Source organism: Protopterus annectens, chromosome 2.part0 (genome assembly GCF_019279795.1).
Source record: "Protopterus annectens isolate FY-2018-M chromosome 2.part0, PAN1.0, whole genome shotgun sequence".
NCBI classification, from domain to species: Eukaryota; Metazoa; Chordata; order Ceratodontiformes; family Protopteridae; genus Protopterus; species Protopterus annectens.
Window position 1 is genome coordinate 941,449,167 of NC_056728.1, and position 16,802 is coordinate 941,465,968.

A 16,802-nucleotide genomic window follows, 5' to 3' on the forward strand; every position below is an offset into this window, starting at 1 on the left:
GTTGGGGTTTTAGGTTTAAGGAGTGATCAGGGACTTTAGGGTTAGGGAGCTGGAGTGAAGGTTTAGGGTAAGCAACTGAGGAAACAGGTTGGGAATTGAGCAGGAGTTTTAGGTTTAGGGTTTTGGTTGGTTCTGGTAGGGCTATGTAGTTTACAGAATCAGGTGTTGGGAAGGTTATGTAGAAATGAGAAATCACACTAGTGGGAGTTGAGTGCTTACTTTTTTGAGCAAGTGGCAGCAGGCAAGTGTGTCACAAACAGCTAGAATGTGAGCATCTGTAGTTGACCTGATACTGTGTCATCAGTGGGCACATTGGTGTAACTAATTCTGAGACTTGTCTTTGCCACAAAAATAAATAAATAAATCTTGACAACAAAATAATGAAGTGAGTGTGTGTGTGTGTGTGTGTGTGTGTGTGTGTGTGTGTGTGTGTGTGTGTGTGTGTGTCCCAAAACGTAATAAACAGCTCCACTATTTAATTTCTTAATAATCTTGATATTCACTGTAAATATTTGTTTTCTCAGAACAGGTCCATATCCTGCACTTCTTGTATATTTTTGTCATTCACTGTAGGAAATGTAAACAATCATATTTCAATGCATTATTTGCATTGCTGTATTATAACCCTATTTATAACTTCCATATGTGGTATTATTTATTGATCTTCATGAAGAACTTTACACTTCTTAGGTCTCCCATAATAAAATAGGTCTGTGGCCTAGAGGGACTGCTTGAATAACAATTTTCAAAAACATAAATAAAATAAATTTTTGTTTTAGGAGAAGTAAAAAAGCAGGAGTACTCACAGAAAATTTATAAGGATTTGGGGAAGACAATGCAAACTCATTACTAGAAACAATATCCAAAGGTCAGGAATTTTATCCAAAGGAACCTGAACTACAAAAATAACATTTTTCATGACAATATTTTGTGGAAATTCATATAGTAAAAATATACAACAGCAAACGTCGATTCTAAAGATGGGTTGCTTCTGAAATTGCAAAGACTACTGTGACCACTGCCCTATCAAGTTTTATAAGCAAAGACATTTAATAATAGAATGTGCTCTCCCTCTAAATTTCAGTACTGTGCATTACGCAAAAGTGGTTTGCAATCAGTGCATTTCCCTTTGGAAAATCACAACTCATCTTGGAGAACTGAATACCTGAGTAATGTCATTGGGTTAACATAATAAATCTGGACTCTAATAAGTTAACTTATACTATAAAGTGACTTACAAAATCGATTGTGTTGCGACTGTCTGCTTCTGGTAAAGGTAAGCCTACAAAAAATGCACAGTCCACAGAGTAAGGAAATCACTCATTAGGACTTGATATCCACTCAGTTCCCCTGAAAGCAGGATGGATACCAATGTATTTCCACCTGGGGTGGGTGGGGCTAAGGATGGAGCTATTTTGTTTTTAGGTGGACAAATAAAGTTTAAAAATTAGTTGAAAAGCCATATCTAGACAAATGCAGTTTTGCTCAGAAAGATAGAAATGTCATGCTGACTCCTGTACAATAGCAGCATGTCAGTTTATGTGTAAGGGTGTCAATTAACCATGGCTGGGGTTTGTTACTGTATTTATGTTTTGTAATCAAAACACATCCTTAATGGTGAATAAAACTGATTTAATGGCCTATGGTCTGTGCTGGTTTTAAAATGAAACATACCTGTCCTAAGTTAACTTCCTTTTGAACCAAAAGCCTTAAGGCACAAGATCATAGAAATTGCCAATAGCAAAGTATTTAAAGCTAGGTTTAAAACTGAGGTAAGAAAATAAATAAATAAAACCTTATTATTATGTTAGGCAGTTTGTTCATTGTGCTTCTGCATGAGAAAGGGCGCTAAACTTAGAAATACTGCCAAGACTCAAAGCAGAGCTGCTAATTATTTCCCTGCTTCTAATAAAGTTTTGCACCTTCACTGCTGTCTGCAGGAGTCAACTTGCAGTGCAAAGCAATAAAAATAGGGACAGATAAAATGGAACCTTTTAACTTGTGAATGTAGATACAGATAAAAAGAACTAGTACAACTACATGATATGTGATAAACCACTAAGCAACCCCCAAGTGTTGGAATAGATGTTGTTAGATAAAACGTTATTTGTTGTTACATTGTATACAGTGTCATAAATTACAGCTGGGTTCCAGTCAAAACAGAGCATACTTGAAAGAAGTAATATACCCTATCCAGGATAACCTTGTTCTTTACTGGAGATGCGGCTCTACCCTTTATACCTGCTTTGCGTTTAACTCTGTGAGTCAGCAAAGAATATACAGGGCCAAAAGCTGCTGTCACTTTACCATAACAGAGAAGAATTCCTTGCTAATATCACCCGTCAGGTTAATATGTAATAAGGTTAAGCTTTAATGTCTGAGCTGTCAACCAGACCGGGCAAGCTGCCTCACCCTAGTTCTGAAGCGAACAGTGCAGCTAATGGACCTCTTGGTTGGATTTCTCTTTTGATTTTTCCTAATATTTGCAAATAATCAGACGAAGCCCGCGTCGCTATTACAAACGGAGAATCGATGCCCCGGCACTCGAACCACGCAAGCTATGTAAGGAACTGACTTCAATCCTCAGACATTTCCACTTTAAAAGAGAATCAGAGAGCGGGCATGCGGAGCGCGTCACAGGGGAAGAGTATAAATCCATCTTCATTCCAGCTCTCCTTGGTAAACCGAGCTGCTCCTGTTATGTGGACTGCAGACCATCTGTCTCGAAGCTACTCGGCGGTATATCCATATCTGTTCCCTGACTGGCTGCAACATTTTCGATACATTAAGGACAAGAACCCAGGATTAAACAGTGTTAAGTTATACTGCTAGGAAGGAGGCAAGGTTTTTTAAGCTCCGCGCCAAGTTTGGATTCCTGCACCCATAGTACTCACCTGCCTTGCTCATAACTCTCACATTTCCACGGTTGGATTTAACGTTTGCCACTGTAAGAGAAGGAGTTGGGCTGCACAACTTAGAAGTGACAACCTTAATCAGCCTTGCACTGAAGCCATCACTTAGCCTCAGCTGTCCTGTGTTTGTGTCCCTTACTGTGCTCCCGGAGCCAGCTGCTGTTACAGGAGCCTGATGTCTTCATCTGATTCCCCGCAGTTGTTGAGTGTATGCATTTCTCAGATTTCCACTCAGGACTCGTGAGCATCATCGACTGCCTTCACGATATCATAGTAGATTGCTAAGCTTGATCCGCAAGGGCCTCTTCTGCTACTAGACTTAAAACCATAAAGTGCTAAGGAGCGGATATTTGGAATCAGTGGCATCCAATTCTATAATAATGTTTAGGAAAGGGGTCTCAGCTGAAGGATACTTGTGGAATACTTGCGCTGTGTAAATCAAAACCGAAGGGCTTTTTTAATGAATTTTGGTCCAGGTCTTCAAAATTAATGTCTCTTTTCGGTCTGAAGAGACCACATACAAGGTAAGTAAATGCGTTGCTGGGCTTGTAGAAAGAGTATAGTTAGCTGATTAAGAGTACTTTAAAGGTGGCACATAGGCACCAGTTCCAAATGTGCTGCCAGAAATCCCACTAAAACGGAATCTTGCAAACTGAGTTTTAGCATGGTAGTTCTCTTTTCCATTTTCCAGCGTGGACTCCAGGTAAGCTGGTTACCAAACACCGAAGTCATGCTGCTTTCAGAAAAGCTGGGAGCTGAACGCCTATATTTGACAAACTCCGCTAGAGCTGTCACTCCATAACTAGTACATATTTTTTGTGTCTTTCTGCTTTTCCCCGTAATATTTAATGCATTCTATGGCAGCAGCAGAGCAAGGTTTTCGTCTTTGCTGTCTGATGCTTATTATGCCTACTGCTGAAGTTTGCTGGACGTGTGACATTTGGCCGGCAATTACTCGGCACTAAGTACAGTCACTCAGATTTACTGCAAGATGCGCATTGAAAGTGCACAATAGCCAATGACATGACCACAACTCGTGTGTTAGCAGTATTGTGTGAATGGTGCAGATTCCAAACGTGCAAAAAATGTAGGAGGAATGTAAGCTGTAGCCAAAAAGGTATAATTTCGTACTCATCTGCTGTTACTGCTGCCCCAAACCCACCTGTTAGTTAAACAATTGAACCACCCAACACACACACACTTAAAAATGTTTGCATCACTTTTTTTTTGTAAAACCATTAAATAGATTTTTTTTCAATCTATGAAACTCTTACTGGAGACAGTTGTGGGCGGTGTGGACGGACATAGTAATGCCTAAAATGCTGGGGGGGGGGGGGGTTCTAAGCATTGCGTAGAAAATTCTACTTAAAAGTACAGAGTGCCTAGTTACTCCCTTGTGACTGGAGACCTCTGCTTTGTGTCATAGTGTTTCACCCATTTGGCTCTGACACTACTTTTCACTAGTGTAATCCAACCGAGTCATAGGTAGGAATGTGCCTTCATTGTCTCTTTACTGTCTTGCAACCACCAAACTAGTAAGCATTAACTCAGGACAAGGTGTAGATTACATCCTGATAAGAGCACACCTACGTGCCTTCCAGGCAAGAACGCGTTTTATACCTGGGCACGTTGCTATCAGTCAGGATGTGTTGAATCGATCAAAACCTCTAACCAGCCGAATAAATAACTAATTATGAGGGCATACCTCTTAGCTGTCCCTGATTTTCATGGATGTCCCTAATTTTGACTCAGTTTTTAGTTCTGTCCCTCTTCGTCGCTCCTAAAAGTGGTGACTTTTGGACAAATTGTGATTTACAGTTAATGAATAATAGGAGTTATAGACTTTTAAATGTAAATGAATTAACATTTTCTCAATCTGTCAATAACTAAAGATAATAGTACTAACGTTTTAAATGTGTCCCTGATTGTCCCTATTTACTTCTGGATTTGTCCCCCATTTTGTTGAGGTTTGTCCCCGATTTGTTGAGAGCTGTGCATGAGAGAGAAGAGAAAAAACATTTGATTCAACTAGTGATTCCACCAGTGTAATTAATACATTGTGAATTTTTAAAACTGGGGTCAAAACAACCTGAAAACAAACACACGCACGCACAACCCGTAAATCTCTCAAAATACAGTGTAGTCAGTTGATCTGACTTTGTTAAGGTGTAGCCGACATAATCAGATCACTTGTAGCACTGCACAGGCTTATGAAAGGGAGGGGATGTCCCAGCAACTTTAAAAAGGGTAACATCTAACACTAGATGTAATGTTTCCCTTTAGTTTGTGTTCAGTATTTTGACTGTATTGGTGACTTAACAGAGGACACACTGGTCAGTGAGGACAGTTCAGTTAGCTAGTTTGTTGTGTGTCAGTGATGTCCTGTTAACGTGTTTGTACAGATCTGGAAACATTTGTTACCTCAACTGAAAGCGCTGCCGTCATGTTTCTTTTTATGTGTCAAGAGCATGATATTCAGATAATACGCAATTGTTTTGCTTTAGCTGTTATGTTTTCATTACTGGTCGTAGTGAAGATTTTAGAAGGAAGAACTAATATGTGTTGTGGTGGTGGTCTTCTGGTTCTGGTTAATATTACCAGCTTCTAGGAGTTGGATGTCTCCTTACTACGCAGTAAGGTTTAGGTGAAAAAGGACTGGTAGCATAAATAAACCCATTTGAGGAAAGGCCTGTTTATGTACTTCATCAAATTATTTCTATTGATTCGTATATTTTATAAAGTAAAATAGGTCGCGAACCTTTATTTACGATAACGTTCATTAAACAGAGCCAAAATAGCACAGTTGCTTTGCTGGTAGTAGTACGCGTACTCTCCTATACAAGGTATTTACGCGGCACATAACTGTATTTTGAAAACAAACTGTCGGAAATTGTGTTTTCATGAGTTGCCCGTGCCACACACTGGCTGTCCAAAGTGAATCGGTGGCTATGCCCTTATACGCTCTTAACTTGTAACCTACAGATCTGCAGAAATGTTTCTGAGTATTCAGTCAAGCCATTGTCTTAAACTGACGTATATTTGATTATGCACAAGAAAAAGACATACACCGATGTCTGCTTACTACTGTATGTAACTGTATTTTTACATTAGAGCCAAAAGGGGTAACGTGTGTATCTAGGTTGACTTTGTGTGTTACAGGTGGCCTGTATCTCTAGTCTGAGCGTATGTAGGTCTAACAGATTAGACGTGGTGTCTTTGCTGTTACATGAAGTCATTAGTCTTTTGGTAGGATTTCGCAATGATGTTCTTTTTTTTTTTTTTTTTTTTTTTTTGTAGCCAATGTGGTAATTATGCAGACCTTGTTTACTACTACTTACAGATAGCAAGTATGCAAGTGTTTTGTTCAAATTAAACGTTACTATTAGTAATCAGTAAGCAGTTTAGGGTAAAATGTAGATTTTACATCCCAATGGTAGTAAATTATAGCAGGCTGTCAGAACAACTTTGTGTCTGCTTACAAGACATGTTGGCAACATGCATATGGTATAACTATATCTAAGAAAGGTGTCTCTCTTTTAGACACTTTGTATTGCTCCATCTGGTCTGCCTTGACAAAACTTAGTAGTTTAGTTAATCATGAAAGATGCTTGTATAACTAATGCTGGGTTTTAACCAGAAAGTATATTTGATTTACTGTTGTCCACATGCAAATATCAAGGTTTCACTGTTTCATGGACAGGAGATGAGCTTTACTCAGGTAATAATATGCTGTTTTCAGTGGATGATGACTGCAGTCACATTGATTAGGGGATGTCACACATTACTAACCACCTAACAATTTAGCAAATGTGTAACGCATAGCCAGTCTGACAAGTGTTATGCCAAACTCAAAGTAATTACAGTTAAACGGCATACAGTATGTACTTGTGTAGTTTCCAGCAAAACTGAGTAGAATCATTGTGTGAAATTTTAAAAAACAGTCTGTAGTTTGCTAGTGTGATAAAAATGAAACGCTTTAAAAAAGCTGGAAGATATAAAAGCAGGACAAAGAATGCATCATTCTGTGAGGTTATCTTTTGGATATCCTGCAACCAGAATAAACTGATGTCTTTATAATGCAGTTTACAAACTCCCTGCAGATACTTGTAAGGGTGTAGCCAGATATGTACACCATATAAGTTATGGTGTGCAAATTCATTTTTAAGGGGAATCATATTGCCAGTACTAAATGCTCTAGTTTCAAATACATAAATAATCTGAAAAGTACCAATAAGCCAGAATAGAAGTTAACTAGCTACTTCCAGAGTGATATGTCCTTGATGTATTATTGCTAGTTACTCAACTAAGGGCTTCTGGTGTAATACTTTTAATACATACACTGCATCTTTAATCCACTATTTGGGATATGTGTGTAACAGAAAAAGGACATATCTTATGTATCTGTTTGTCTATAGATACTATCCATCTAACTCTTGTGTTGTTCCGTTGTAGGTACATGAGTTTGTTGTACAAATCATACATTTCTGGCTATTGGGGGGGGGGGGGGGAGTACCACTGTACCAGAATCTAAGTTTGGTGTACAAATCAAACATTTCTGGCCATTGCCTTAGGGAGCACCTTTTGCCATGATAGGCAATGATAGTACTGCTCAGCAATTTTATATCCATATATCCTTCAAAATTCCATCTCCACAATGTGGAATACTGTATCTCATTCTGTGGAACAAATGGGAAAAATGTGGAACGATTGGCAACAGCTTCAATTAGGAAGCTCACATGGTGGTTAAGGCTCAAAACGAGAAATAGTCCTCGCAATGAGGTACACTTGACAGGCATGAACAGTTTCGGTCGAAAACTTTTTTAAGGCCCGCTGTCGTAGCTCTCAACCAGAACAGAATCGGGGACAAATCAAGAAATACTCAGGGACACTATTAAAATATTACTAAGTTTAACCTGAGACACTGACAAATAAGAGAATCTGAATTAACATTAATTTGCAGAAGGAAAAGAAGTCTATAACTCTATTTATTGTCATTATTTATTAAGGGTAATTCACCACCTGTTCCCAAAAAGTCACCAGTTTAAGGAGTACTTAAGAGAGACAGTGCTAAAATTTGAATCAAAACCAGGGACGTCCTTGAAAATCTGGAACAATTTGGAGGTATGCCCACTATCAAATAAAATGGATAGTTGCTGCGTAAAACAGGGAATCCTCCAGAGCCACTTCTACTAAATGTACCTACTGTGCTGTCATACTTGAAGCGAGCCCCCCCCCCACACACACACACACGCAATGTTGTATTAAAGCTGGTTCTTATCAGAAATGCTTCTAAAACTGCACTGCAAGCGTTTCAGCCGTACTGCTGTATTTTTGGCGCCACAGTAGTTGCATATGACAAGGCCTTTGAGGTCGTGTCCTGAAGACAAGGACGTCATGGGCCTGTTAATATTCTGTTGAACAAGAATGCGAGGTTTGTGGCAGTCTGATACACAAACATCCGAAAGAAGAGTTTGCTGTAGCTGGTTACCGTGTTTCACGCTGGAAGGAGCTACATCAAATTAGTTGCCCGCGTGTATCTACAAATGCACATAAAGGTATAAAACTTCCAACAGAATGATGAGGCAGTACAGACCCAGATCCTACTATAGCTGTTGCCGATACAGACAATTCTTTTTGTATTATTGTCCCCTTTCTCTGCGTTTAAAAACAGTAGACTCCTCGGCATGCACACCTGATAAACTTTAAGACCCCAAGAATTAGAATAGAAACTTGAACAGAGAACTATCTTAACTCCACAATTTGTACAGGCCCAGATTAAAATATTTCTTAGTTACCTAACCTTTGGCGAGATTCGATCAGTCAGAGTTAACTACCAAGCAAGTGCAGCAAGCGGATGGGTCCCTTAACATTTAAAGACTTTTCTGGAGCTGAAGGAAGCCACCGTGTATACCAATCGTTTTTTGAGAAACACATTTCTGACCAGTTCAAACTCACTAAACATACCCAAGACAAGGAAAGCATGATTTTTGAAAGTATGGGAAATTTGTCCTCAGTGATGTACGCTGCTAATTTTGCAAGCTGAAGTTGCAGTACTCCTCCAGAATGGGATATTTAGTAAGATTCAAAGAAACTTTATTGTCATTTAGGAAACACAAGTGCCACCTAAAGGAAATTTAGAGTGTCAGTTCTTTTACAGGAGAAAACAAACACAAAAAGACACGCATGATAGGTATTAAAGAATAAGCAATAACTATAGTTGTTGTTTGTCTTTTTCGGCTTTTCCCGGTTAGGGGTCACCACAGCGGAACTCCGGTCCGCTAATGATTGGCAGTAGATTTTTTTATGGTACCGAGTTGCCAGCCCGGCACCCAACCTTCAGAGAAGGCACGCCCATTCACGCATGTCTTTCAGAGGCCACTCGACCGTGGGGAGGACATGCAGAAGGCACTCCAGCCATGAATCGAACAGAAGAACCTCTTGCTGTGAGGCAACAACGCCACTGTACCACCGCGGCTTATAGTACAAAACTAAATATCTTAAGTAGCTGTCACATGCTTGTACACTATTTATTACATTGGACAACACTGACTATTTAAGCAATAACCCACTCCTGGGTGTGGGTAATGCTGGATTTACCCATGATATGGTTGGTGTGGTTTGGTCATGAGGGCGAAGCCCGAGTGGCCAAACAAAGAAAACCGTGGGTAAATCCAGCACTACCCACACCCAGAAGTAGGTTATTGCTATTATGCAATGACATTATTTAAGAAAAAAATACTTTTCTTAAATAATGGCATTGTATAATGCCTCCTTGCTGCCCTTCCGCAGCTGTCCAGTATTCTGCAGCAGTTCTGATGTACTGCGCATGCGTATGGTTACGCAGTACTATGCAGACTGGTTGATTTTGCACATAAGGAAGTGATTGGAATTGCACTTAAATGAGAATATATTAATTTTAGTATGCAATAAATAAACAGAATTACTGTATGAAAAAAATAAGAAAAAAGAATGAGAGGGTAACAGTCTGTTATAATTTTGATACATCCAGATTGATGTCTGCATTAACGAGTCTTATTGCAGTTGGATAAAAACTGTACATGAATCTGGAGGTCCTGCAGTGGATACTCCATACCATCTACCAGAAGCAAGTTTAGTGAACCAACCATACGCTGGATGAGAAGTGTCACTCAGTATTTTGCAGGACCTCTTTTTACATCTCAGTTCAAAGAGCTCCTGTAATGTAGGAAGAGTAGTGCCAACGATCTTTTCTGCTGTTCTTATTATTCTTTCTTGTGGGCAGCACTTTTAATTACATGTATAAAGATGTACAGAACAAAACCCCCTTGCAAGAATATTCTGTTTCTCGTGGAACCTTTATTACTTTTAGTATAACGTGACTAGAAAACTAGAAGTTCCTCCCTTCTTTATTCCTCAATGCACGAGAGTCATCGACCCTTGGTGTAGGCTAGGCAGCAGAATCCAGTGTGACATCCACATCATGCAGAATTTATGAATATTAGTTTCTACCCAGTACCCTCATTTTCTGTCCTCAGTAACTGCATGACTGAATTTTTTTGAACACTGCTGACTTCTGGAGGTAAGTCTGCAATCCCCAGACATTGTTGAACTGCTGAAATATGAACTGAGCATGCTTGGAGTGTCAGATTTATATACTAAAGTTTAACAAAGGTCAATCTTAGGCATAGTTTTATTCGTTCTGGAATATATATTTGCAAATATTTCCTCACGATATCAAAAAGATCAGTGTGATAATATACATTCTGCATGCAGGTAAGCTTGCATGCAGCAACTATTAGTATTTCAGACTTATAAGTCAGTCTGAAGTCCTTGTTGCATAAAATCATACCTGTATGCATTGTTTTAACATATTGTACATGCTATAGTGACTATTTCTTTCTTTCTTTCCTTATGTATTTATTTAATTATCTGTCAATTATGTTTTGAATACATGTTTGCATATTTTCATTCTCAAGTATGTTGCCCTTTTCCATTTAATTTTTTCCCTTATGGCAGCCCGGGCATTTTGTTTCCAGTGTAATTTGATTCTTTGTTATGAGTTCTTCTCCTCTATAAAGGTCACTGTACAGATATAAGTAGCCTAATAGTGCATATAATGAATACCACCTACAATTTATTGTTTCTTAGCAAGTCGTACATCTGTGTGCCATGACTCAAGTGATATCACTCACTATACATTTGTAGTAGTTGTAGTAATAAACAAGAGGTTACCCTGCAGGATGAGCATAGTCTGGACACCACATCACAATTATCAGAGATTGTTGACTCATTGCAGACTTCAACAACTTAGGCAAACGGCAGTTTTAACAGAAGCAAAGGAAAATACTCTAAGCAAGATTAAACCAGATGGGGCGGGACAGCATTATTCTTGGTTTAAAAGAGACAAAACAATCAAGTGCAATAAGGAAAGCCTGCAAAACAGCTAATTACAATATACCAGTGAAAGCAGGGCCAGTCTTATGTCTGGTAGAGTGTGAGGGCATTGAAGCAGTAACAGATTAGTTTGATAGGTTAAAGGTAATTCACTTAATGTTAATGATGTCCTTCACAACCATTATGTCCTTCTCAGCATATTAGCTTAGAAGCTCCATCTTGTCTTCTGCATTTTACAAGGTTCTTTTACTGGTGTCAACAGAAGTAATCTGTTTCCTAAAAAGTATTCCAAATGTATGGGTGCTGTAATAAGATTTAGTGGTGATAATCCTTAAAATCCCTGGGCTAATGTTTAAAAGCAAAATAAGCAAGGAAGAATTGAAGCATGCGCATATACATGTACACACACACACACACACACACACACACACACACACACACACACACACACACACACAATTTCGATGTAACACACAAATAATTAAGTCTTCTAAGGAACACGGTGTAATATTTTTCTTTGAGTCACATTCCTGTAAATCAACAAGAATTTCAGTTATAATGATGAATATAAAAGTAAAATTGAATTTGGCAGAGATCTGAGCATGGAACCTGCATATTCACCACTCGGGCATACATCAGTGGTATTACTGTTGTTACTCCAGTAATGACTGAAATAGTAGCAAACAGACATGCTCTTAGTATGCACTACTTCAACTTCAAAAGTAAATAGTATGAAACATTGACTGTAAGGCTAGAACAATCCCATAAAAGCAACATTTTGAATAAATTGATACTTCATATGTGCAATATTTTTCTGTGTCACATTGCTTTCATCTGTCTTTCAAAAATATTTACAATGGTGTATACTACTGACTTAAAATTTTAAAAAAAGTTACAATAGTAAAATTACCACAAGCATGTTCAGAAATTCCACCTCTGTTAATACAATCTATACACAGGGGGTATACAGAACTATTTGGGTTTAATTAAGATTATCTGTAATAAGCCACTTTCTCATAAGTTCTACAGCTTAACCTTCTTAAATGAACTATCTTTAGAAAAGCCATCTGAAAGTAAGCATATAGGATCATTGTTAAACGATATTTGATGCCTTAGAGATGCTAGGAACTGTAGGATGCAGAGCAAACAAAAATGCTGGAGTTCAGAAATAGCTGTTGCTTTCGTCTTGTATACTGGAAACAGCCCCCTGTCTCTCTGTGTATGTATATATATATATATATATATATATATATATATATATATATATATATATATATATATATTTTTTTTTTTTTTTTTTTTAATTTAACTAGGAGTAAACAACCAAGCCTCAAGCTGACTCCAGTGTGACATTTTTAAATTACTAGATGAAAGGGTTTAATTCCATTTTCTCTGCAGGTTATTCTGACAAGAGCTGACAAACCATTTGAAGACCTTGACACTTTCTTCCCTTAGCTGTAGTATACTGATCTTGGATCAGGATATCAAAAGCTGTCCTGTTAATATCTTTTTATACTAAAACACATCTTTTAACTTCTTGTCTTTGAAATTAAGGACAGAGCTAAAATGAATCTAGGACATATAACTAAAACCAGGGGCATTTTTAAAATAGTGTTACTATTCACATGGAACGTTGATAGGATCAAATTCTTTATATTAGCATATGCAATTTTAACATGAACATAATGGATGCTGTACTGTTTGTGTAGCATTCCTTCACTTCTTTCAGTTGGTACTAGAAAGTAACTTCTAGATCAGTAGTTTAATAGCAATTTTAAGCTGCAGCATTAAATCAGATGTCTGTATCATAGACTGAGTTAGATTTGTGCTTTTCCTGTAAATACTTTAGTAGCTCTAGGGCATAGGTTCTAATACTCAGTCACAGTGAATGCTTCTCAAACCGGAGCATTCACCATGACAGTGTGCCTAGAATTACTCTGGGTATCTCCATACAGAAAAACATATGATGCACTGTAAGTACCCATAGCTGGCCTGGCACATTCAAAATTCTCTTGAATTTAGCCTTAGCCAACAGAGAAACAAAATTACAACAACATCACAGAGTTACTGTTTTAAGTTCACAGTAATCTCAATTTGTTTGCGACACCCCTAAAACAGGCATAAGCCTCCTTACGCTAGCTTCACCAAGAAATTTTGCTCTAGGGAATAGTTATGCCTAAGTTCAGTAACTGTTTACAGTGATATTTTCTCATTAAACATTTTTCTAATACTTCATGTCAGTGCTCTTTTATTTGTTGGGTCCCACTTGCATCCATGAACATTTACAGTCTGAGCGGTAAGAATCCAGTAATTGCAATGTTTGACAAGATTTATTGATTGCATTTCTCATTTTCTTGTAAAAAAAAAAATTACACATTTTAGAAAGGCCTAATCAAAAGCTGCGGCAAAGTCTGGAATGGCTGAAAGGATTTGTACTGAAATGTATTTAGATTTATGTTAAGAAAATACTCTGCTTGCTTTTCTAGAAGAAAATGACTGTGAATGGTTACATATAAAATACTGTGAAAACTGTGCTGAACTACAATAGTATATTTCCTAACTGTGCTGAACTACAATAGTATATTTCCTTTACTTCCTGGTTGCAGCCCCTCTTCTTCTTCCTGCCTGGGAAGCATATAAAGCCAAAGTAGAACTGTATTACCAACAAGAATCATGTGTCCACATATTCCTTTTATGTAGTATAGATTGTCAGCCACCTGAAAAACTCCAGGCCAATGTAATTAATAGTGTTGTGTTGTTTCCCAATGTAGGTCCCTCAACTGGAAGCCCATCTAAGATGAAGTTATGGGATGTTTTGTCTATGTGCACATTGCTGCTGAGCATTGTAGGGTCAACTCCTCTTCCTCAAAGCTGGCAAGCATCTGGTAAGAAACAATTCCATTTGGAAGACATCCAGCAGGAGCCTTCTTCCGTTAGAACAGTTCTGGCAGATCACACCCCCAGCCTGGATCCCATCCCTGTGGAAAGTGAATGTAAGAGAACATTCCATTTCATTTTGTGTCTGGATACCATTTTGCATTCCAACAAGATTATTTTAAAATATTTTCTATCACTGTGTATGGCGTGACAACTATGTCCTATAAATCTGCTAAGTTAAAGAGTCTGTTGAGCTGAGGGTTGAAAATGTAAAGTCTGGAGTTTGTCTGAGTATTCCACAAAGATGCAGCTATATGAGTTTTAAGCAGCCAAGCCCAAACTAGGACAGTGGAGAGAATACAGTATAAACCTGTTATACAAAATCTGTAGTTAATGGAATCAGAGCCTAAATACAGTGCCCTTTGGACTTAGGATATCCTAGATATTTTAGGCATCAATCTGAATTTCTTTAGAAGCACTGCGCATGTCTTTAACGAAGATCCCTTTTGCAATACTTGTGCCTTCTCAAGCTTTTGGGTAATTTTCTTTTATGGCTTTTGTGCTCTGCACAAAATTTTCAGGTTGTTTGCAACCTCTGTGCTAAACCTTTGTAGCTGATATGATTGTGGTAAAACTTAACTGTTGTTGTGAATTACACCACTCACCTTCAAGTTAATGTATATGCCCCTGATATGTGTACACCTAGGTGTAATTAGAGGACATATAGTTCACTCTGTGGTCATAACTCCTCAGATCATGTTATACTCTTTAAGATGCAGAGCTAGGTGTAGCAACCTGATTACTTTACAGTTTAGCAAGGATCTGATAAGTGACACCTCTAATAGTGTCGGTGGCTGTCATCCATCTACAACAAACAAAAAACACACCTTCTTTTTGTGTAGTTTGACAAGTCATTGAATCAGATAATGGACCGAGATCATAATTAATTATTTAAGAAGGGACAGGTCTATATATCTTTTACGTGGAGGTCTCTTGAGAATGAAATGATGTTTTTAATCCCAGAGTTGCCTGTAGCAATGTGATTTTTCAAGAGAAACATAAAAGTTAACCCCAGTGATATAAGATTTCATCATTTGCTATTAATTTCACATTCTTTGTTCCATCTTGCCTACTCAGTTACCTGTTGCTAATTGTTTGCATTAAAGCCAAAAGGTCTTAGATGGAAGCACCAGGCGTGGGTTTAGAAATAGTCTGATAACTGCATACTTCATGATTTACTGACAGCATATCAACCTTCCTGGACATTTTTCAGCCTTTTAAAGTTTAGACTGCAGTGCTTTTATGCAGTCTAGTACAGGTACAAGCCTCAATGCACTTGTGAGTGAAATTTGAAAATAACATGCCATTTATTTTAGCTATTTCCAGCACACTGATTATTGAAAATTAAACTTAGAAAAATAATTTTAATCTTTATTCCTTGAAGCAATTAGGTTGCTCAAAACTTGTCTCATATTCCATAGCCCCAAATGCTTAAAAAGTACATGTTTTTGACTCCTCTTAAAGCTTGACCATTTGTAGGCTAGAATACAGGTACTTCAGTCTTGGACAGGAAATGTACGTGTGGCCCTCATATCTGTTCCATTAAGCAATCACATACCTCTTAACTGTCCAGATTCCCACAGAATGTCCAGATTTTTGTCTGATATCTTTGGTCAGTTCCTCATAAAATTTGTGTTTTTCTGGCGAATCACTCAGGATTGAAGTCACTAAATAATTATATTAATTTGAGTTTCCGACTTCACATCCTTCAGAAAATGAGTGCTAAAACAAATCATGTTATTCTAGCAACTTTCTAAGTTTGTAAGAGCAACATTTAAAGTCTGTCCCTAAGTTTGGGCCTTTGTATCCCCATTATTTTAGGCTTTGTCCAAATTTCGTGTGCTAAGAGTTTGGGAGGTATGACAGTGCTACTTAAACACCAAAAAATAAGGCAAACGGGCAGTTGTAGGTAAGAAAAGCCTTCTAGTCAGCAAATAATATTGGAGTAGTACAGTTTGTATGTATGTGTGTCCTCAGCATGCATCTACTGCGAATAATTGCTTCCAAGTTTACATAAAAGGTTACAAAACCACATGCAACAGAAAATAATATAAACTGTTTTATAGTAAATCTGAAACAGTAGTCACGCAACTGTGACAAACATTTTCCAACAGAGGTGTTTCAATTCATTCTGACTATGCCACTAAAGCACATGAGACCACCATGAAGTGGAATCCTGAGGCAAGATAACTGTTTATTTCAGTTGTTCCAGCCACTATTGCTTATAGTATACAGCAAAGCAACTGCAATATTTGATGAAATTATTTTAAAGGAAAATTATATGGCATAGCCTTCAAGCAGCATATTTACTATTAAAAGTTAAAGCATAATGCCAGCGCATTTTTGCAAACTGCAAGCCCGCTGCAACTCCCCATGTGGGAGCTTCTCCCATCCCTCTGTGTGTGTGTGTGTGTGTGTGTGTGTGTGTGTGTGTGTGTGTGTGTGTGCGCATGCATGTATGTATGTATGTATATGTGTATGTATGTATGTATATATATATATATATATATATATATATATATATATATATTAATACATAGATACATATATATATATATATATATATATATATATATATAT

General features: G+C 37.8%; 1 protein-coding gene across 1 annotated transcript in view; it reads left to right on the top strand.

The window, feature by feature from the left end:
* Nucleotides 1-2,623: 2,623 nt before the first annotated feature.
* GDNF (glial cell derived neurotrophic factor) overlaps nt 2,624-16,802 on the top strand; it is a 107,505-nt gene continuing 93,326 nt past the window's right edge. Inside the window, exons 1-2 of the mRNA XM_044061199.1 lie at nt 2,624-3,436; nt 14,057-14,278. Coding sequence (XP_043917134.1) covers nt 14,083-14,278 — 196 coding nt within the window. The 5' untranslated portion in view covers nt 2,624-3,436; nt 14,057-14,082. The remainder of the gene's footprint in view (nt 3,437-14,056; nt 14,279-16,802) is intronic.